The sequence below is a fragment of the Argopecten irradians genome, chromosome 2, assembly GCF_041381155.1.
Source record: "Argopecten irradians isolate NY chromosome 2, Ai_NY, whole genome shotgun sequence".
Lineage (NCBI taxonomy): Eukaryota > Metazoa > Mollusca > Bivalvia > Pectinida > Pectinidae > Argopecten > Argopecten irradians.
In genome coordinates this window covers 22945577-22968741 of record NC_091135.1, presented here as the reverse complement: position 1 = coordinate 22968741, position 23165 = coordinate 22945577, and the positions used below count along the sequence as shown (strand labels likewise).

Sequence of the window (23165 nt, the reverse complement as noted above, 5' to 3'; positions counted from 1 at the left end):
ACATGTTAAGGTGACAAGTTCCGTGCTAAACCGCCGATCTTGAAACTCGAGAGATCATTGGTAGCTGATTTCAGCTTATATTAATATGGACTCACCAGAGTGTCCATTGACCAGACGTTTTAGGGGTGAATCAGTAAAAAAACATACTCTATATTGTACTACTATACCACTGTATAATACCATGTAGATTATGATTTTACAGATTTTTGGTCTAGACTCCTAAAACGTTGAAAATGGTCTTCTGGGGTCTTATATTGATACAAACTGTGGTCTTGTGGGGTCATATATTGATATAAACTGTAACTGATTCTCAGATCACCGTGGACGGAACTGAAGATTTGTTCCGTGAGTGTAAAGATACCTTTTTCGGGACGTAACGGTGATATTCAAATTCAAATCTTACTGCATGACGGGAAATACTAAACTTTAAAACTCTTGATTGTGAATGCACACTTAAATTGATTCCCAGCTTAGTATCTGAGTGTCACTGGGGATAAAAACTGATAATAACATGCTTAATTATATGTTAATGATACACTACCCGATTGTCACACATCTAAAACTTAAAATAAAGTCGTAGCAATTAATACGCGCGCGATATGATGATTTCTGAGACATAATAATATGTAGTAGACCTTAGTTAGCAGGGAAATGTTTTCTAGGGTTATATAAACACTGATAGTTCTACATGTTATACAAACTGATGAGTGATATTTCCCCCGCAATTTGGCCGTAAAACACAATGCAACTAAATTAAAATAACACGGTGCATACTGTAGATGGTTTTCATTGTCAGAATGTGAGAGAGAAATTATATTCCGAGAATAAAATCATCATCATCATCATCATCATCACATCATCATCATCATATCATCATTATTGCCTGTGTAAGCAGTACATGTACATAATATGACATCAGATAATCAATAATTACACTTATTGCATAAAACTTACACTAACGCATTTTATCGAAACATGTTTTTGTTTTATTTGGCATTCATAACCCATTAAACTACCTTCTACGGTATAAATCCTTGAGTCAGGTTAGAAACGTAGAACACAAAATATACCTTGATAAATAATGAGATGAAAATCGAAGTCAATAGCATGCATTGAAACGTTGAAATGTTATGCTCATGTCGACAACTAAATGTTTATAAATCACAATTACTAGATTCGTTTGAACTGTCCTCGCACGTTAATAAAGCAAACAATAGTTTGCCATTGTTTTAACCCAAATATAAATATGGATTCATATATCAACACAACTCCATGGTTTGTTTGGTAACCTTACTCTGGTGTGTGGGTTAGCCAGATACGAAATAGACGGCGAGAACAAAAAATTGAGAGTAAAATTTAATGAATGAAAAACGATGATCGATTTTGCTCATTTATATTCTCTTCATTGTTCGATCTTATAAAGGTCGTGTAGAGATATCCGTACATTGTACGTATTACAGTGTTTGACAGCTTGGATCGTCATTATAAAGTGTATTCAAAATTAAACCGTTATAGATAGAAACAGAAAATGAACTGACTTTGATATGTTTACACTGCTACTGCACGTGTATAACAAACAAATGGCAATACACAAACACACGTGTCGCTATAGCAGTCAGGACACTTACCGATACTTTAATCCTAGATCAGCCGTCCAATTATCTATCTGTTTACGTCACATAGGTGTATCGTGTCCCTCCCTAACTGATATATTCGGAGTGTCATCACCCCCGGAACATCCCGAGGGTCCGAATGTGTCGACGATGGTGATAGCCTCTTGGGTTTGTTTTGCGGCCGTGACGACAACTGCCAGTACACACCCGATGTCCCGTACAGCCACACTGACTGCTACTCGCGTCAAACGACCCACCTCACCGTACCTTTGTCGGTAATTACAGATACGATCAATACTTTTCTCGCTATCGCTTACAACATTTATTAATAGTTATTTTCAGGTAAATGGACCGCGCGGCATCTCATTTGTTCAGTGTCAAAGCGATCCAGGGATTCACATATAAGTAAGTGTATTGAGGAATGTTGGAAAGGGGAATCTGAAATACTTGTAATGTACTACGTACAAAGTACTTCTTTACACTGTCAAATACACGTAGGACTAGTAAACTGATTTCTAGGAGACATTATTTAAAAGGGGGTATATTAGATATCTAAAGCTTGAAAATATGGCATTTTTGACCCTAAAACACCGTTAATGAATCAATTAGAACAAAGGCTTATCACACTCTCTATACTGGTTTCTTTTATTAGTTTTCAAATCATACAATACTTTCACAATAAAATGTAATACAACATGTTAAATATGAGTCAGGTCAATCCAATAATTTATAAATTTAAGTGAGAATCATTTACTATTGAAATGTATAAAAACAAATATTTCATTTTGTGTACCTCCTTATAAACGAAAAAAAACTCACACAACTTTTCGGAGTTACTTTTCCAATATTGCTATTACATGAGATGTCCATGTTTATGTACAATGTTCTCAAATTATACTACGCACAGCAGAATACACCCTTAAGAATTCGCTCTCAAGAGAAGCGAGATAACTCGAAAACATGTTGAACTAGATTATTTCAGCAGTAGGCTATATACAACTGAATTCTGACAGTATTGTCATAAATACACATGTCATGATATTTACGTCTATTGTGAAGTAACGTACCTGGTTATAATTATAATGATCAGTGACCGTAAAGCGAATTATTTCGCAATAAAGTTTTTACATAGTGTAATCCACAGGGACCTGGCACGAAAATTTTTAACCAATAGTATACATATATATATTATAGTATCAAGGATATGAACTCGGCGGTCGAGAAAAACGGACCTATTTTTTCAAAAACCGTGATTATTTTAATAAATGGGTTCTATACAACATTGAACAGATATCTTACCTTAAAGAGAAATAATCTATCTTTCCATTGATTGCTTGATGAACAAAATTGGCCAAGTATTGACGAAGTTATGGCTTGATGAATCAGGAAAATTACGAAAAATATGCCAGGTAGACATTTCCCTGTGCGGTCGAAATGTCGTCTCGGCTCTAATGGGTACCTCAAAAACCAAGCCAAAATCACAAAATTTACGCTTGTGGTGGTAAACAGTATCAATAACTGTGTTCATCCACAATCTCCTTTGTAGGTGTCATCACCAGTACTTTGTAGAAACTCCATTTAAACATCGTGTAGCTCACTTACTTTAACCGTCACCGCCATGTTCATTTTTCTCTCGGGACGCTTCTCGACTTTACATAAAGTGACTACATTATGCAAATTATGTTATGTTGTGCTTGTCGGTAAACTCGAGAAGCGTTCCGAAAAACAAATGAACATGGCGGTCACGGTTAAAGTAAGTGAGCTACACGATGTTTAAATGGGGTTTCTACAAAGTACGGGTCATGACACCTCCAAAGGAGATTGTGGATGAACACAGTTATGGATACTGTTTACCACCACAAGCGTAGATTTTGTGATTTTGGCTTGGTTTTTGAGGTGCCCATTAGAGCCGAGACGACATTTCGACCGGACAGGGAAATGTCTACCTGGCATATTTTTCGTAAATTTCCTGATTCATCAAGCCATAACTTCGTCAATACTTGGCCAATTTTGTTCATCAAGCACTCAATGGAAAGATAAATTATTTCTCTCTAAGGTAAGATATCCGTCAATGTTGTGTAGAACCCATTTATTAAAATAATCACGGTTTTAAAAAAATAGGTTCGTTTTTCTCGACCGCCGAGTTCATACCCTTGATACTATAATATATATATATGTATACTGTTAGTTTAAAAAAGTCGTGTCAGGTCCCTGTGGTGTAATCAAAACTAAAAGTACCATCATTCTGATCTATCAGACTTACTTCCCTTCGTTTTTCTCCGTCAGAACTGCTGGAGTGAAATGAAAAGTATCATTTGTTCCTAATTTACACATGTTTTTCGTTAGTTTGAAAGGATTACTGCAGCTTATTCAATCAAAGTTTGTGGTATTCAGTACCTTCAGAAGAGACGACAATAGGTCAAAATTTTCGACCATTTATAATTTATGGTACATTAACGTTTTATATGCGAGTTGTAAAATGTCTACTTACGTCCACGCGGGTCGGGGACGGTTCATTGGAGGGATTTTGTACATTTCACACTATTGACTGTACATAACGTAATTATGCATATGGAGTTCCGTTTGTCGCCAGGTAATCAATAAATAATTAAAATGAAAAACCATGAAACCATGAACACAGGTGTTTTATCTTATTTGTGCTTGTAAAATTAAAACTTATGCATTGTATTTATTGTACAAAATCATCGATAATTTTTGGTGACGAATGTAAGATGTTAAAGCTCTTCTTGATTCATAAGCATGAAAATTATCACACATATAACTTTAAATGCAGCGATGGTATATATGCATCAATTCTTTTATATACGTTTAAATAGCATATTCAAAAGTATTTAGAAGAAAATGATGCATATAATACCTGTGGTAGTATAGTGTTATAAGAGATAAAACTAAGAGAATCCCACTGTAATTAACCCCCTCCTCACGTGCACGCCTCTGCGCAAAACCCAAAGCTACATAATCGTCGGCTACGTAAGAGGAAGTCTTGAAGACACACGCAAAAAAGTGAATAAACGAAATTATCACATAGGTTAATTTTTGTGAAACATTTCTATGAACATGTCTCTGAAGAATTTTTCTTTGTCAGAAAAAAAACTATGGCCGTTTTCGTTTATACGGAACAACCGGTTCGACCGTTTGTAAAAGTCATTATTTCAGGTATAAATCCTGACGGACCTGCAGTTTAAACTTTATGATACAGGCCTATGAGGATTTTGTCAAAGCTCGTCTGAAAACGATAGAAAATCACCATTCATAAACGGACAACTAGGTCCGACCAGTCAAACCGCATAATCGAAATTATAAAACGGCCCTAGTAGTATACTCAGACTTTTCCGGAATTTACTTACCTAACTGTGTTATTTATTAGTGTAGCTTGCATTTAGAAACCAATCCGCTACAAACATTTGAAGCACCTAGATTTTAAAGATGGCTGACATGGATGACAACGTGGGAACCGAAGAGAAACTAAATGAACGTTTGTCTGTTACAGATCGTTACTACACACGGAAATATAAAATAGGTGATACAGTTTTATATGGAATACCTAAGTATATCTCAATTGTCAAATTGGTGTGATTATTAAACATTTAAACTGATGTAATGGCAAATCAAGAACAGACTTTGCTGAGCCCAACAAATTACAATAAATAACGTTATAGCCTAACATTGACCCATGAATGACTAGGAATATGAATATCGTTACATTTAAAATCAAGTTGTAGTCATATTTAACAAGGATACGAATAGACGATCGAAGCTACAATATATGTGTACAGACTTATTCACGGAACTGATTGTTTAGGGAGATGTTTAATTTACACTTACACAAATGTACATGTAACTCCTTAAAATTGTAAACGTCACATTGGAAAAGTACGGGCTAATCTAATCCTATCTGATCTACATAGCATTTCAAGCGTTTATAATGAATACCTGATTAGTAGTAGCATGTGTATATTGTCATATGATATCAATTTTTAATGTAGAGCAATGGAGGTAATTATCGTCAGGGGGTAGTTATCGCCAGTTTTCCTTAATTTAACATTATTAAGTAAAATGTTGTTCTTTTGGAACTTTTCTGACTCTACAATCATTCAGGAAAAGCTTTATCTGTTTGTATTTTGATGTTCAAACCTGTTCTGTGTACATCTGGGCAACTTTAATGCTGTAAATGGGCCTGGCGATAACTAACTCACATTGTACACTGGAGGCAGTTATCGTCAGTTATCTAAATGAAATAGTAAATGTAAAAAAAAACCAACCTGATCTCAAGATTCAGTTCTCCGCGAAATAATATATATTTGACTGTATTAATTGTTATATAGAAAATGATTTGAATTAATATAATTTATATATAGATATCATCACAATGTACGTTATTTGAAAATTGAAACGTGCTAACAAGGACTGGATAAAGGCCGACATCTCTAAACGTCAATCGAGAAAAAAGGCCAAAGGAGCATGTATCTTCTTACTTTTAGTTTCATACAATTTCCCCTCATTGTGTCTATGAGAAACAAAAGAGGTCAATAAATACTCCTAATTAATTAGTTAATGTTCAATAGATGTTGTTTTCTGTTATCGCTTATTTTATAACTTAAAGATGGAATGTCTTTTTCATATGAGCAGTAGGAATGAATCACACCAGAGGACAAAAAAATAATTTTTGGTTTAGGTTACAAATTATAATTATCTAAGACAAATCCATATGTCATAATGTCCAGAAGGCTGTTGTCTTGTAAAGAAAAATACTGCTCAAGTCATGATCAGAATGCATTGAATGGATATAAAAGCATATATCAGAACTACATATGTATATACCATGGTCTATGGTTCTTTAACAGAGCACATGATTTTACATAAACAAAATTATTAACTTATATTATTTAACAACTTTTCATTGAAAACTTAATGATCTATTTATTTTTTTAATAAATGTGAATGTAGAAATACATTAACTAGCATTTCATTGCCAATATTATAAATGCAAGGAATGAGTCCTTATATGATTTATTTATTACCTGTGGAAGTCTCTATCAACAAAATACGTCAGATGAATCTTGGTTTCACTACATTTACCAATATGTGTAAATTGTCATCAATAAACCAGAACCAGTAAACATAAATAATATTGTCTTCAAATTGTGTATGCAATATTAACATGAATCAGTTTACAAACGTGACACAAGGTGAGAAAATGTACTTTTAATAGGTGAAATAACATAGACTGACGATAACTGCCTCCATGTGATGATAACTGCCTCCGTTCAACCGGAAGTGCAAATAATGAATACTCCCTTATTATCACGATTAACGCTGAAAACGAGTGCACCTATTACGAACACGGATAATGGTATAGACAACCATATCACATTTTTAAGTCAACTGTATGACATGACTTTGCTATGATCTGGAGATGCTTAATCCGACGATAATACCCTCCATTGCTCTAAAAGTAATACACAACTTTAACTTCTAATTTACAATCACTATGTGGCAGGATGGACTGGGTCGATAATCAGTGACCAGGTACAATACATAGCTCTGTTGGTAGAACGTTCGGCTTGTGTCCAGAGGTTCCAGGTTCGAATCCCAGTCTGGCAGCCACATTTTCTTCTCTCCTGTTACAAACTTGGCGCCGAATTCAAATACCCACAGAGGTGGCATACGGGTCTTGTATGTCTTTGTGAGTGAACACTTTGAAAACAGAGGGATAAATGTGGCAGGATTGGATTGAGTCGATCATCTGTGACAGGGTAGCTCAGCGTTATATAACATTGGGCTAGTGTGCGGAGGTCCCGGGTTCGAATCAGATGCCCTGTCTGGCCACTATACTTTCTCCTCTTACTTTAAATGTTATTACAACCATCTACTTTCTAAGGGGTGAATTCGCTTACATTCTTGTACTTAATTTTTAAGTAATATGTCTTATGATGCCAAACGCACAGATGACACATGTTTTGGTTTCATTGTCATTACCTGTGTGTATGTTCATTTACATGTCATTTAATATGTATATTGTAGTTCCATGTACATATACTTATGTAGCTAGTTGTCACCTGGATATCAAGATTAATGTCTCATACACATTTGATTTAATTGTTAACCACCAATCTTAACTTTGATTTGGTTAAATTATAATTTAAAAAGGTTAAAGAAAAACCGAAGAAAAAGGAAATATAATTAGAAAAAAAATGATGCACTGAATGAATTTCTTCTTTATTTCTCCTTCTGTTCCTGAAGTGATGAATGCAAGGTTAAAAGATATGAACAAAAGATGCTTAAGTTTTTGCATTTATTTTGAAATCATTATTTTACATTTGTATATCTTTTTGCATTTTCTGATCATAAGAGTACCGTTATATAATAGTGATACAAGTAAACATTCACAATGTTTTCCTGAATTTCAAATCTCGTTTATACAGGATACCCGTTTCTTGAGATCCAGAATTTTAAAGTTCTCATTCATGACTCACCAAGCATAACTGTTTATTTGATACTTCTGCATTTTTACACCTGAATAGTATTAAAGTTTCACAAATAAGTGAATTCTAGATTCATAACAAAGAGAACATATATATATATATAAGAGTTGCCTCCCTTGGATTGCATGATTTGTCATTGATTCAGACAGTGCGTTGGTTTCTTTTAATATCGCCTTGAGTTAAACTCTGGAATGTTGCAAAAATGATACTTTAAATCTTTTGGTTAACCTGAGTGAATGGGAATATTTGTTTTATAATGTTCAGGAATGATACATTTTCTCTTCCAGTTCCATTCATTTCCATTCTAACTCGTACAAATTAAAGCTGACAATGCAAGTTAAAAAATGTACATTTGAGTTTAAAAAATAATAATGAAATTTCTTTTTTCAAAATTTGTTTCTGAGACAGCCCATTGCGTTTCTAAGGACGGGCAGACGCCATTTTGTTTGAACTCAGCTTGGATACGAGACGCCTGCCGACCCCTATATAAAGCGCGTGAATCGACACACGTGCGCTCAGTCATGTACGTGTGTGTGGTTCACACTCTTAATATAGGGGTCGGTACCCGGTGTTGTATCCAAGCAGAGTTAAAACAAAATGGCGAATGCCCGTCCTAAGAAACGCAAGGGGTTGTCTCAGAACCGAATTTTTAAAAAAATATTGAAAAAAAACTTTATTTTTTTTATACTCAAATGTATATTTTTTAACTTGCATTGTCAGCTTTAACAAACAGAAATTTCAAGTTGATAAGATTCCCTATATATATAACAGTTTCCTCCCTTGGATTGCAAGCTATCGGTGAAGGCAGTTTAGGATAATGAGTCAAATTGGAGAGAATCAAAATGTCCATGGTAATAATAAATGAGTGGTCTTACTTTAATAAAACAACCTTACAAATTGTTGCATTCATATTACATAATTCTGTGCTGTTTTGGTGAATTTTATTATTCTCATCTACCTTAAATAGTTTTTACATTTTAGTAAAGTTATAAAGGGATTTGTTGCCTGTTAATTTATCTTGACTTAATAATTATATTGGTAATGATAGGAATAAAAGAAAATTGAATAAAACCAAATAGTAAATCAGGGTATGTGTTTGGGCCTTCCCTGAATCCTTTCTTAGCCAAGAAAATGAAACAGGACCCCGCTTTTTTTCCAGAAAGTATATTCATATTTATGCAGAAGGACTCCATTTTATCTGAGATGGAGCCCATATATGAAACCAAAACAACCCCTGCCAATAACTGCTTGTATATTAGTATAATTTTTTATACACTTGACCATATCTTTTTGAATTTTCCCTTTCATAGGTAAGACTGAAGACCAAGATGTTTGTGTGCTGGCTCACTCCAATAGGTAGGTGATCCATGTGAACTGCACTGGTTTGGATCATTTGTTAAAGAGTGTCATTATGGGAAGCAAGATAAATTTTATACATTTTTGTTGTTTTACAAAAATTTCCCTTTTTCATTCCCTTGCACATGTTCTTTAGTCGCTTACATATGTAATTATCACACTAGCACATATCTGTAGTCGGATAATGTACAGTTGGGTTAAAAAGTTTAGTACACATGCATTAAATTTTCTTTAGATAATTTCAGAACAGTTATCATAATGTTGATTAAGGAAAACCCTGACTCCCTTGCAATGGCAATACAATTATATGAAATCTAGATGTGTGATACAAGGCTCATTTTTTCTGTTTAACTTTGACGGATACTGGCAGATAATTGGTAAAATTGTAGGATTCTACCTATGATTGTCTCTGTTACAGGATATGTATAGTCACTCTGGCACCAAGTCACCCCATTGTAACTCAGAAAAAGAAAGTAACGTCCATTAGCTTTGATGTTAGTGGAGCCAACCGACTGGACAACAAAGTGTCTGGAAAAGGCAAGAAAGTAAGGGCTAATAATGGCAGTAGTGATTACATACCGTACTCTACCCAATAAATGCATAGGGCACTTAAAAAAATGAGGGAGCACTTAAATGGACCAAATTTGAACCAACCTGTCACACAATTATTACACAAAAGAAGTCAATAATCCATTTGAAAAAGAAATTAAATGTAGCAAGTTAGCAACGTACACAGTTTTCATAGGTTCAGTTTGCATTTGAATTAAGGTGAAAGATATTGTGGCCTCAAAAAGGATTAAGGGGTGCTTATTCTGTTGAATACAGGTTGTTTGGTCCCTGTGACCGTTAATATAAGTCAAGGTCAATCATATTAACATACTTAGAAGGCATTTATGTCAACGTGCCATAGGCCAAATATTAGGCCTTTAGGCCTTCTAGAACTTTACAAGAAGTCATTTGAAGATTAAAGGATGCTCCACCGCTGACAAATTGTATTTTTTCATTATCAAAAACAGCAGCAAACGATTTAGTATTTTTCTTAAGTTACAAAAGTTACTTACTTACAGCATTACCACCATTGAAAAGTTTGAGCTTCTAATTTTACTTCAAATTAAAAATATGAAAAATAATTAATTGTATCCCGAAAAAATTCCGTGACTCTATATCCTATATGGAATGAAGTACTGATTGCGCATGCACCAAAGGCGAAATAAATTATTTTTGTGTTAATTAGGCATATATATATACACGATTAAACACCAATTATTGTTCAAATGATGAATATCCTTTATGCTCTGTCGGCGATGGAGCATCTTTAAGGATTTTTGGCCCATGTGACCTTGAATGAAGGTTAAGGTCATTCATATTAAGAAACTTAAAAGCCATTTGAGTCAGCATGTTACTGACTTAATATTATACCTCTAGGCCTTCTAGAACTTAACAAGAAGTCATTTGAAGATTTTAGGATTCTTGGCCCATGTGACCTTGAATAAAGGTCAAGGTCATTCATATTAATTTTCAATGGTAGCCATTTATGTCAGCATGCTTAAGACCTAGTGTTAGGTCTTTGGACTATTTACAATTTTTAGATTTTAGGTTTTTTTTGAAAAATTGCACTCTTTAACTTTGACCCTTATTTCCAACCGGAAGTTGACGTTTTACTGAAAAGTGTTACCTTAGATATTTGTTTCATTTTCAATTCTGCATATCATATCCTAAATAGAACGAAATTCGCCAAGCCGTTAACAGATATTGACATAAGTTTAAAACTGGAAGTGAGGTAATAGCAGCAATAATGGTCATGAAGATAAAAGTCATTCGATGGTAGTTTTCAATTAGGTATGCATTTGGTACGCAAACAGTGTTCTGGTACCGTAATTCCATAGTTCATATGTATCTATATTACTATCTTATTTAGACAATGTCAAATTGTATATCTTTCTATGACTACCGAATGTTTAGGTAAAGTGTTAACGAAATCCTTATAAACACGTTTACCAATTTTCCTGTAACCAGAAATATACATGTATACAAATGTATATTGTACGCCGATATTGGCATCCAGCTGTAATACTTATTTCTGATACGGATTTCGACAAACTTTGCAACGTAAGAAGAGTAAAAACGAATGCAAATTGTAAAAGAAGTCCTTCTAACGCCCACAGATTAACAACAGCGTTTAACATCCCTAAATACCGATTTTCTACGGGCACAAATACTCGTGGAGTTTCATTGCATCGATCTCACAGGAATATGAGAATTAGTTACAGTTTATATCAATATTGACCCACCATAGACCATTTTAAGATGTTTTAAATGTCTATATGAAAATTTGATAAAATCATATTCTATGTTGTACCACATGTATATACCGAAAAGGTGGACACCTAGACAAAAAAAAAAAAAAAAAAAAAAAAAAAAACTACACTGCCTAGCTTAAACAGTTAAAAATCATATTTCAAGTATTCGTCACAAAAACGGTAACTACAGTTGGAAACGGCGATAGTTTTTCTTTCACTCAATATTGACATATCAGAACTCACCATTTACAGTGAAAATATCGTTTTGGCGTGTACACCTTTTTGAAATATCAATTGTTTCTTTTTCTGTTTAATTGATAAATGTCCTATAAGCAACCAGGGTCATTTTAAGACGGCCTGCCATGTATGCGGAGTGTAGTGTGTATGAAGTGTGCGAAACGTGTATTGGGATGTTGGTGTATATTTTTGTTGCGTCTTCTTCTATAGTGGAACGTTAACTGTTGCCCCTTTTTATAGTGCTATATCACTGTAACATGCTGCCGAAGACACCAAGCAACACACCCCACCCGGTCACACTATACTGACAACGGCCGAACCAGTGTCCTTCTCTCTGTGTGCTGAAAAATAAGCAGGGGAAGAAACTACCACTTTGATAGATTTTGGTGTGCCTCGGCCAATGGACAAAACTCAGAGCCTACCTCACAGTGGCGAACGCTCAACAGAAGGTCAAAAGTGAGGCGGTGTCAAAGGGAACGTTAGGAAGAAGAAAGTTAGATAGGAAGAAGAGGAAAGATAAGATCCTAAATTTAATCGCATTTTACGATTATGCAATAGGGGCAGCAGCAGCAATTGTAGAGCCCAACCTGCAGGGCCACCACATATTATATAACATTACACGAATCTTTACTTGTTGAAGCAAAATGTGTTGCATTTGATTATCTTATGTTAATTTTTGCTTCAATGTGTTGAGCTAAATTAGTAAGGTGGAATTAAATGAAGGGGTGGTAAATAAGTAACCGGTGAATATTGAAATACATGTACATGTACTAGTATCAGGACAGCATGAATTGGTCATCGTAAAATGAAATAAACATATTATTTTGATTTTGATTGTGGATGAGTAACAGTTTTATTTCATTTCATTTGGCGCAAACTTTGATGTTATTTTTCACTCATGCTTCGCACTCTTAAAACATCAAAGTTTCCCCCTCTCGATGAAGTATAAATTTCATCAAGGAATATCCTCTATTCATCTCGAACTGTAGACGCCGTAAAACTGTCGCACTATCACACCAAGGAAATAGACAGAATAGCCGTATCTATTTCACTTGATCACCAGGACTGATACTGCTACGTATACTCCTCCGATACGGCCAGACTTTCTGTCTTGTCAGTTATTATTACCAATTAACCTTATAACGAAATCAGTTATGTCTTCAGTCCGTGCTTAATACCACTGATTAATGTCACACCCATGTGCGTCATAGGTCAAACTAATTAAGGTCAAGGTATTACGGACACTTTGTAGGGATGTGTTACCAATTACAGACAGTTACGGAAACGAGACGATTATACTGCAATCAAAGACTACTAGTATTATATCACACATACGGACAAATCAAATGGGCTTTGAATTATTTCTTGCCATGACCGGTTATTTGTATCTTTATTATCGCCCAGTTATTGCAAAAACGAACTGTCTTGAATTTCTACTTGATGTACGCGGCCATTTCTTTTATGCTTGATGTAAGCGACCATCTATAATTTCTCGTTATTATCTTATTGTTTCCATACAGTATTTACTTCAACCCTGTGATAATTGGACCAAATTAAAACAAAACATGTTATATCCAAGTCAATCTGTTGTTGATGACCCACATCTATGTTTCAATGGAATCCAGCTGTATATAGTCCATTGTAGAAGGGTGTCTGTCAAAAACAGAAATTAAATTTTAAGTCTACTTATAATATAAAATGAAATATATAAAAAAAAACTATCTCTCTGCTGGTTATGATATCCTTTTTAATCAATTTTTGCCAAGTACTTGTTTATATACTTTATGCTTATGATACAAGTAATTGCAAACAAAAGAAAAAGTAATTGAAGGTTTGAATTTGCTGGGGTGGTTTTTGTTAGTATGAAATCAACTATCGGCGCCAAGAGATGCTAGTACATAAGAAATAGAAGTAATATCGAAACAATTGAGAAATATTTTACTATTTATATTAATTTTTGCCAGTGTAATAAATATCTTAAATTTTTATCTTCCCTCAGGGTGCACAGTGGTTAAAGACCGCCTCGGAACTATGTAAAATAGAATGTGAAGATGGCGAAAATTACACCTTTCCCGCTGGTCTACCGGCTCAGTTAATTGAGATCAACGAAAATCTAACGCATTCACCTAGTTTGTTGTCGGAAAAGGTAAGCAATAGTTTCTATAATGCAAAAAAAAAAATCTTTCTAATCGTATTTTTTAGTCTAAATTTCAATACTACTTTACTACATTTTTGCACCTGCCTTCAAACATTTGACATTACTTGATCCATTTTAGGCAACTTTAAACATTAGGCATCGTTTGATCCATTTTTAGTCGGCTTCAAACATTTGGCATTGTTTGATCCATTATTAGGCGCCTTTAAACACTAAACATTTCTTTATCCATTTTTAGGCGCCTTTAAATACTAGGCATTGTTTGATCCATTTTTAGGCGCTTTTAAACACTAGGCAATGTTTAATCCATTTTTAGGCGCCTTTAAACACTAGTCATTGTTTGATCCATTTTTAGGCGCCTATAAACACTAGGCATTGTTTGTTCAATTTTAGGTGACTTTAAACACTAGGCATTGTTTAATTCATTTTTAGTCGCCTTTAAACACTAGGCATTGTTTGATCCATTTTTAGTCGCTTTTAAACACTAGGCATTGTTTAATTCATTTTAAGTCGCTTTCAAACATTTGGCATTGTTTGATCCATTTTTAGGCGCCTTTAAACACTAGGCATTGTTTGATCCACTTTTAGTCGCTTTCAAACATTTGGCATTGCTTGATCCATTTTTAGATGACTTTAAACACTAGGTATTGTTTGATCCACTTTTAGTCGCTTTCAAACATTTGGCATTGTTTGATCCATTTTTAGTCGCCTTCAAATACTAGGCATTGTTTGATCCATTTTGAATTGTTTGATCCAGTTTAGTCGCCTTTAAACACTAGGCATTGTTTGATCCATTTTTAGACGCTTTTAACACTAGGCATTGTTTGATCCATTTTGGCGCCTTCAAACATTTGGCATTGTTTGATCCATTATTAGGCGCCTTAAAATATTTGGCATTGCTTGATCCATTTTTAGTCGCTTTCAAACACTTGGCATTACTTGATCCATTTTTAGTCGCCTTTAAACACTAGTCATTGTTTGATCCATTTTAGGCGCCTATAAACACTAGGCTTTGTTCGAACCATTTTTAGGCGGCTTTAAACACTAGGCATTGTTTGATCCATTTTGAATTGTTTGATCTAGCTTAGTCCCCTGTAAACACTAGGCATTGTCTGGTCCATTTTTAGTCGCTTTCAAACATTTGGCATTGCTTGATGCAGTTTAGTCGCCTTTGACCTCAGACATTGCTTGATCCATCCACTTGAATTAATAACCGTGGAATGATAAGTTATTACCTCACCTGGGAAAAAGGATCGACGAGCTTTCGCCGCGTTGCGCGTCGTCCATCCATCGTCCGTCAATATTTCTTTTAAATAACTAATTGTTACAGGGTTCTGCATAGATTGTAACCAAATATGACCAGAAACTTTCTTGGGGAAAGGGAGTTTATATTAATCTTAGCTCTGAATCCACCCACGGCCCAATTGGCAGAAGGCAAACAGAATTTTGTTTAAATTTTCAACTACTTTATTAATGATACAAGATTTTAAACTGAGCGGTAATCAGGAGCAGAAAATACCACTTTTATACATTATTATATGTTTCGGCCAAGGGACAGAGCGCAGAACGTTCTTCACAGAGGCGAGCACTCAACTCAAGGCAAAAGTGAGGCGGTGTCAAGAGAGGCGTTAGGAAGAAAAGAATACGACCTCAAACTTTTCGTCTTTTACGATTCTAACGCCCTATTGTACCTGCTGCCCCTATTGCATGATCGTAAAAGGCGACTAAATTTCATGATCGTAAAAGGCGACTAAATTTGGATATTACTTTTTCCTTACTGTCTTTATTTTTCCCTAACGTGTCCCTTGACACCGTCTCACTTTTGGCCTTCTGTTGAGCGCTCGCTCCTGTAAGGTAGGCTCTGGGTTCTGTCCTCTGGTCTAAACAATGTACACAAAACACTCCGCATACATGGGAGGCCATCCTTACATGGCCCTGGCTGTTAATAGGACGTTAATGATGTTAATAAACCAAACCAATCAGCAGACTTTATACGTAACGTTCAGTTGTTGTGCGATAGGTTATTGAATTCACGTTATTAAACGAGTTTGATTGGGGTTTGGAAGTTTTCTTTCATCATTTGTATCATGGATATTATGACTTTTAACACATTTTGTCTGTAACATGTTAAGTATACGGTATAGTTTGCAATTTTTCTGACGCAGCTACCTTCACTATAAATACGACAAACACATATAAAACATAAAACTCAAATCAAATTTAACTGTGTCATTTATGGCAAGTATTTATTAATTAGGATGTATGTATATGTACTTAAGCCAAACAGACTTGTCTTGGTAAATGACCGTTACAGTGTTGGCAGTGATGAATAACGAGCGTTTGAGATCATTCAGTAAGGGCGTGCATATGTGACCACTCTTGAGCGAAATTTATTGATTTAAACTTTTCACTTTGCTCATTGCTATTCTCATTATTCATAATTAAATCGGAAAACAACATTCTCCTCCTAAATTCCTCTGGAACATTTTCAGTAGTTGATTTTACTTGAAGGCGTGGGTGGAATGATTCATTTTTATCCATTTTGTTCATGGAAGATGACCGACTAAGATAATACTAGAAAGACAAATCAACCGCCCTCTCTTTTAGAAAAATCCATGTCAACGAAATGATAAGCCCAGCTGATTTTAAAGCATCTAATCAAACGTGGGAAAAGACACTGATTTATTCTGCTCTCTTCTTGTGATGGATGCGATTCCAAACCAATTATTGTCAGAGCTCGGTAGCTTCGTCAGATATCCTTATGAGTTGATTAGGAATGATCGTAATGCATGTTAACGTTCAGCTGGTAGAAAAAATGTCTTTAGCGTTGTCAGGAAAATTGGGGTTAGAACGATTCTCTCATTACCTAACTTTGACGTTAATGCCTTCCGATATAGAAACAGAATGTGTGAATTCAAAAGACGATCAAGCGGCATGTTCATTTCCTAAGTTTATTTAAAAGAACTCCCTGGTTTACTTGCTACTGTCGAAAATAAATAAACAAAATATAAAACATTTTCTCTTCTAGTGTTTAATGTCAATAGCTATTTAACTGTGACTTATCGCTTGAACGTTGCTGATAATTTACTTATTGACGTTAAATCCATTCACACCCCGTATCATCTGTCGAGAATGACGTTGATGGAAACTAAAAGTGAAGCTTAGCGAGTTTAGCGCTGTTCCCTCGCTTCCTCGACGTGACGAGTGTTTATTGTTGACTTTAGCTATGCTCTTTCTGCATTCCTTGGATTTCCCGCATTCGCTCCGTGTCACCGTGTGTCTTGTTCTCTTGTTACGCAAAACCATAAATGTTCGAGCTAGTTTACGCGGTATGGATATGGATGCTTTTGAAGTGTGAACTCGACTTTCAGAAAAAATACACGAAACCATCATCAAGCATAAACTGTTTATGATATAAGACACTGTTATCTTTATAAACATTATCCCGCATTAATCTACATGCGTTTTTATTTCCTACCGTCTTGTGGTGAATGGGTATGGAATTGATAAGTAAATATTCCAGAAAGTTATCAATGATCATCCAATTGATCTTACGAAATCTTTATTTTTTTCTCAATTTTATTCGATATCATCAGTTTGGTTTTAACACGTAAAGGCAGTATCTATGAAATTAAAACATGCTGTATAAACTTTATTTATTTTACATCAATAACGAAACACGTTATACAACTTATGTAAATCACTCTCGATGATCCGGATGTAAGCGCGCGAGGGATCTTAGTGTGGGAGGAAACCGGATTGCCCGGAGAAAACACACGTGGTCGGGCAGGTGACCCCTTACCTTTTCACGTCCGTGCCGGGGATCGAACCCCGGCCGGCTAGGTGAAAGGCGAGTAGCTTAACCACTACACCACCCGATCACCCAAAACAGGCTGTATATGGCTCAACATTAAACATTTCAAAGTTAACATTTTGTATTTTGTCCAATCAAGAAAATGACACCGGAATAATATGTCTAAATTGATAATTACATGACAGGGAATCTGATATCATAGCTATTACTATCGACACTGATATCATAATATGAACAAATTATCATTATATATCTAATAAGTTATAGATATAAGTTTTTCGATAAGCTATATAAAGATGATTTATACTTGATATCATTTTTCATACATTCGAAAATTAACTTTTACCTAGGCTTACATATCAGAATTAAAACCATAAAACTTGCCAAATATTGTATGGAAAATAAGGATTTTTTTATTAAAATGCTAAAAATAAGATAGTTTGATTTATAAGTGTATAGTATTACTGACATTAAAAGCCTATTGTAATTTAAGTTAGCGGTGGAGATAAAAACCAAAGAAAGTAACAAAAATATAATACCCGTCTTCGGCACGTCTTGGTACAAGTGTACTTTATTTTGTATATAACCTATCTTACTTTTGATCAAGGCATCACCTGCCTGGTTACTTAAGGTTGCCGTCGTCAAGCAAATAACATCTAAGAAATCTCCACCAGAGAATTCTTAATCAGTCAATAAGTCGTATACTTGATAATGTATGCTTTCTTTTAAAAATATATCCAATTTGACGTTGTTAAATATAATGAATGATGAAATGTAAATTGCGGTTGCTCAAGCTGCAAGCAACAGCAGGTATGGTGTACACTTGGATATATATTCGAGGATGATGACGAATTGACTATAATTTTCACGTACATTTCTTACAAAATATTGTATTTATAATCAATTTTTAGTTTGGTTGTTTGAAAACAACGTCTTATTTTATATGGTGTTTGAATATTGTCCATCAAAAATGGAAGAAAGAAAATGGAAAATGGACGTTATGATAGCTACGACATTAAGTGAAGTACATAACATTAACGAGATCACGTAACAATCTATTACAGAGGAACCCGATACACCACGTTTTGTAGATAGCTGGGTTAATGAGATACCAGGGTCGACGAACGTTTCTTTAAAGTACTTGCGCTCTAAATGTACTATTTTGGCTAATACGGACTTGGGTCATTATGGTATTAATTTGGAAAATATATAGGGTAAAGTAACACTTGTATATTTTTGAGGGTCATTTATTGAATACAATTATATATGCTTCGTCTCAGTTTTTTCATTTTGTGTCGAAATGTCATTGATGTCCCCTTTATTCCCGCCCAGAGCTAGTAACAGTACCAATGTACTCATGCAGTTCAACGGGTCCCGTTTCCATGGTGATTTCTGTGATTTTGAAGTGATGTGCTGTCTTTCCGGGGTTTCTAATTTGAAGTCGTTAAATTCCACTGTGAGATAACTAATGTCATCATGCCGTGATCCACTTCAGCTTCACCCTTCATTATTTCGATTTGAGTCGACGAGAGATTCATCACTTCTAATTGCTTTCAAAGTTAACGTAATTACAGTTCTTTATAAATGTCTTTGACGAAAACCATTTGTAAGGATGCAGTGCCAAGGAAGTGTGTATTTTCCCATTGAGTACGATGCCTGTTGTATATTCAGAGTTGAAGTATTTTCCTATCAAATTTATGGAGTGCGAATTGAAGTTACACACACCTGTAGGAGGTTAAGGCGATACCCTTCGACACATGTGAAACAGTGGCCAAGAAAAGCTCGCATATGATAGAGCTGCGAATGTATCGTGTCAAGCTGTTTCGGAATGCAGATTAGAAGGTGAAGAGGTTATCCGTGCCATAGGGCTGTCTAACGTGGGCTTCTGTGTATTGCGTTCCGCATTGATCTATATGTTCCACTCTAGGATCAGCTGTTCGGTAAATAGGTGTCTATAAATAAAACAATGATTACTGCAATTAGCAGGTTTGATTCCATCTGTAAGCTGCCTAGGCTCATGTCGAGATAAGGTTCAGAGATAACTCGACATGTCGAATTCAAAATTGATTATTATTCGTGTTATCAGGCAAGGTCATATGAACATATATCGTGCACTCTTAGTTACGACTTTTCGTCGAAATCTCAACGATTTGTTGATTTGGTGTCTGAATTTCTTACCTTAATATTTAAAAAAAATGTATGTTAACATGATTCAATGAAATCAGGAGATGATCATGACAAATTCAGATAAAAAGACCATATCTGAAAATCACATCAATAATGAAAACCTAATAAGATACGGAAACTTCAAGATCAGCCGCCTATAAACATTTTCTCAACATCAAGGGAAGGGTAAATTAAGACTATAGAGAAAAGTGTTTCCATCTTTTGGAAGGATACAATTGCAGATATATGGTGCTTTTTGGATCAAGTGTTTTTATACATTCGTTCTTCAAATAATGGGAAAGGGTTCTATGTATTGGAAAAAAGAATAAGGAACTATGATATAGGCTGGATATTACTTAGATTAAAATTACTATAATACTACATATCTCATATATTCATTTAACAGTTTCGGTAATGTAGAATTACAATTATTTTCTGTAATAATGCGGACAGTGAATGTCCACAGCTTGTCTTTTCTTGTTCTGTCGAAAAGCGTTAGTTTCCTTTCCATCCTTATCAAATTTAAGAAGAAATCATTGATAAAATAAGTTTTGATTTGTTCCAATAAATAAAAAAAAATAAGACCAAGTGATATCGACTGCTTTTACAGTTATCAATAGAGTTCAAAAATGTCTATTCGCAATTTTTGTATTTCTAATTTTTCAGACTGGTATGTTTTTGTTCGCAAACTCGCTTTATTGTTATATTTTATATATATTGATAGACTACATTCTTTGATAGACTACATTCTTTGGACCCTAATTTGTAAGAGAGAAGGTATATTAGGTTTATGTAGGTCAGGGCATGTGGCGAGCATATACGGAAGTGGTGTTAGTTTAGATGATTATTATTTGCCTTGGTTTTGGGGTTATGATAACCTTCTGGCAGGCATTTTCCCTTGTAGATCTCTGGTACAAAATTAGAACAGTCTATGAGCTGATGTAGACCGACACTTACTGTCAAAGTAACGGATATAAACGTTATATGAAAGCAGCTATCAGTACTGCATGTAGTCAAAAATGAACGAGACCTGTCGAAAGTCCACTATTAATTGGCCAAAACATGTTTACAATGCATGATGAGTTAAGTGAGGTTTCATACGTAACACATATTAGAGGTTTTGCAATTTGGGACACTTAACACACAAGTACCTGTTTTGTGTTCATATTTCTGGCGTTGTTCAATTGTTTCGCCATAAGAGTAGAAAGAATATGCGGATACGAAGCTTTCTATCTAGCTTAATATGTCTTATCTTTGCTTTGTTAATACGTTACATGATAAATCCCATTCATGTTCAGCTGTCAAAATATAGACAATCGACTCTTACTTCTTACCTTAAGACAAATGATAAAAGTATTTCTTTAGACCAATTCTTATTAAGCACTGCAAATTATTAAACTATGTAAACTATCTTTTGTTGATGTTGCTTGATCAAAAAAGGCGACTAAATTTGAGATATTATCTTTTCATTTTTTTCCTATCTAAGTTTCTTCAATGACACCACTTCGATTTTGTCCATCATAAGCGCTCGCTGCTGTAAGGAAGACTGTGGGTTCTTTACTAGATTAAAGCTCTCCATAGTATTAACAAATACACTTCTGCTCCTACGTAACGCTCATCATTCGATTGGTATGTCCGTTTACAGTATATTGTGGCCAGGTGGTGTGTGCTGTCCGGTATCTCTGACGGCATGCTTCAGTAAGATAGCACTATAAAAAGCGAGAGTTCCACTATTTCAAAGAGACACAACACGAATATACTGTCTGCAGTCTCCTAAAACAAGCAAGCACTTCACACACGCAGCACACTACATATACGAAAAGCCGTCCTTAAATGACTCTCATTGTTATGTCCTTAGACCCTGTTTAAACTAGTGATATTTTGAATGTCTATATATCACTTCTTAGGTGTAGTTGAACATACATGTACCTTAGTTGCCAAAATGTGTATGCTTATGGCCTAACCTTTAATGTTTCTGTTGACTCATGGATTGTTGTGTTGTTTGTAAATCTTAGCAAAACATGCCAAAAAATTACATTTCAGTTTAGTTAGTCCACAGGGTTCGGTACATATTTCTTTCACCAAATAAACATGACGTTATATTTATTAGTGTCTATAGCATGTACAACAGAAATATTGGATCTTACATTCTTGTATTTCATTCTTGTTTTGTTTATTTTACAGCCATACACTGAAGGTTACATCGCCATCGTACTACCAAAGCTGAAGGAGTATGAATACGTGATGGGTCGTCTGTCGACAGAGGAGGCTTATAAGGAAGCTCGACCCGACATCACATAATTGTTATCGCTGACAATGTTATTTTAATGCTCATTTTTTGTTGTTTGTTTGTAAATCATACTGATTGTTTCACATTAAAATAGCAATGCATATAATCTTAGTTTGTCATTCATTGCCATATAAACGTGTATTATGTTTATCAATATAAGCATTAATGTCCTGTGATGTTTACATAGTGTCGGCAATATTGCTTTACAAAAAACATGTTGTTTTTTTCAAATTCAGCCTATTCAGTAATATACTTAAAGATAGATTCCGTCCATATCTCTTGAGATTATTTTTGTAAGATCACATACAAGGGAGAAAAAAGTGAAAGGAAATTTTAGTTTTGAATGTTTTCGAGATATATTAAAATTTTGAGGAAATTCCTTGTTTGACATTCGATGGTGCGTGCAAGCGAATATGATGTGGACGATACTTAAACAGAAAATAACTTTACAAATATTTGTCAGAAAAATATTCAGAACTATACAAAAAGAAGAGAAAGTTAGATTGGGATCGACAGCACCGTAAAATATTACAGGATACAAATGCAAATATGGGTAACCGTAAAAAAGTTATATTAACTTATAAAAGCCAGAAGGAATTAAATGCGACAACTATCATACGATTTTAATCATAATCCATATTTTCAGCTGCAACTTGTCATCCCTAGTTTTTCTTTTGCTTCTTGTACTAAATTTTGTGAAGACCATGAACGAATCATACCTTGTATAG

At 34.7% G+C, this 23165-nt stretch overlaps 2 protein-coding genes across 2 annotated transcripts in view; one reads left to right on the top strand and one right to left on the bottom strand.

The window, feature by feature from the left end:
• The window catches only part of LOC138314847 (NACHT and WD repeat domain-containing protein 2-like), a 44066-nt gene extending 42204 nt beyond the window's left edge, over nt 1–1862 (bottom strand). Inside the window, exon 1 of the mRNA XM_069255431.1 lies at nt 1629–1862. The gene's annotated coding sequence lies outside the window, so the exon portion shown is untranslated. The remainder of the gene's footprint in view (nt 1–1628) is intronic.
• A 3158-nt stretch (nt 1863–5020) lies between these two features.
• LOC138314846 (protein Abitram-like) lies at nt 5021–22543 on the top strand. The gene is made up of 5 exons (XM_069255430.1): nt 5021–5154; nt 9430–9475; nt 9894–10020; nt 14012–14158; nt 22332–22543. The coding sequence occupies exons 1-5, from the start codon at nt 5061–5063 to the stop codon at nt 22446–22448; spliced, it is 531 nt and encodes a 176-aa protein (XP_069111531.1). The 5' UTR covers nt 5021–5060; the 3' UTR covers nt 22449–22543.
• The last annotated feature ends 622 nt before the right edge of the window (nt 22544–23165 follow it).

Excerpts from the sequence above, each read along its gene's own strand:
- LOC138314846 (XM_069255430.1), top strand. The coding sequence starts at position 5,061 with ATGGCTGACATGGATGACAACGTGGGAACCGAAGAGAAACTAAATGAA. Across the intron at positions 5,155-9,429 it reads CACACGGAAATATAAAATAG|GTAAGACTGAAGACCAAGAT; the intron begins GTGATACAGTTT and ends TCCCTTTCATAG. Across the intron at positions 10,021-14,011 it reads TGTCTGGAAAAGGCAAGAAA|GGTGCACAGTGGTTAAAGAC; the intron begins GTAAGGGCTAAT and ends ATCTTCCCTCAG.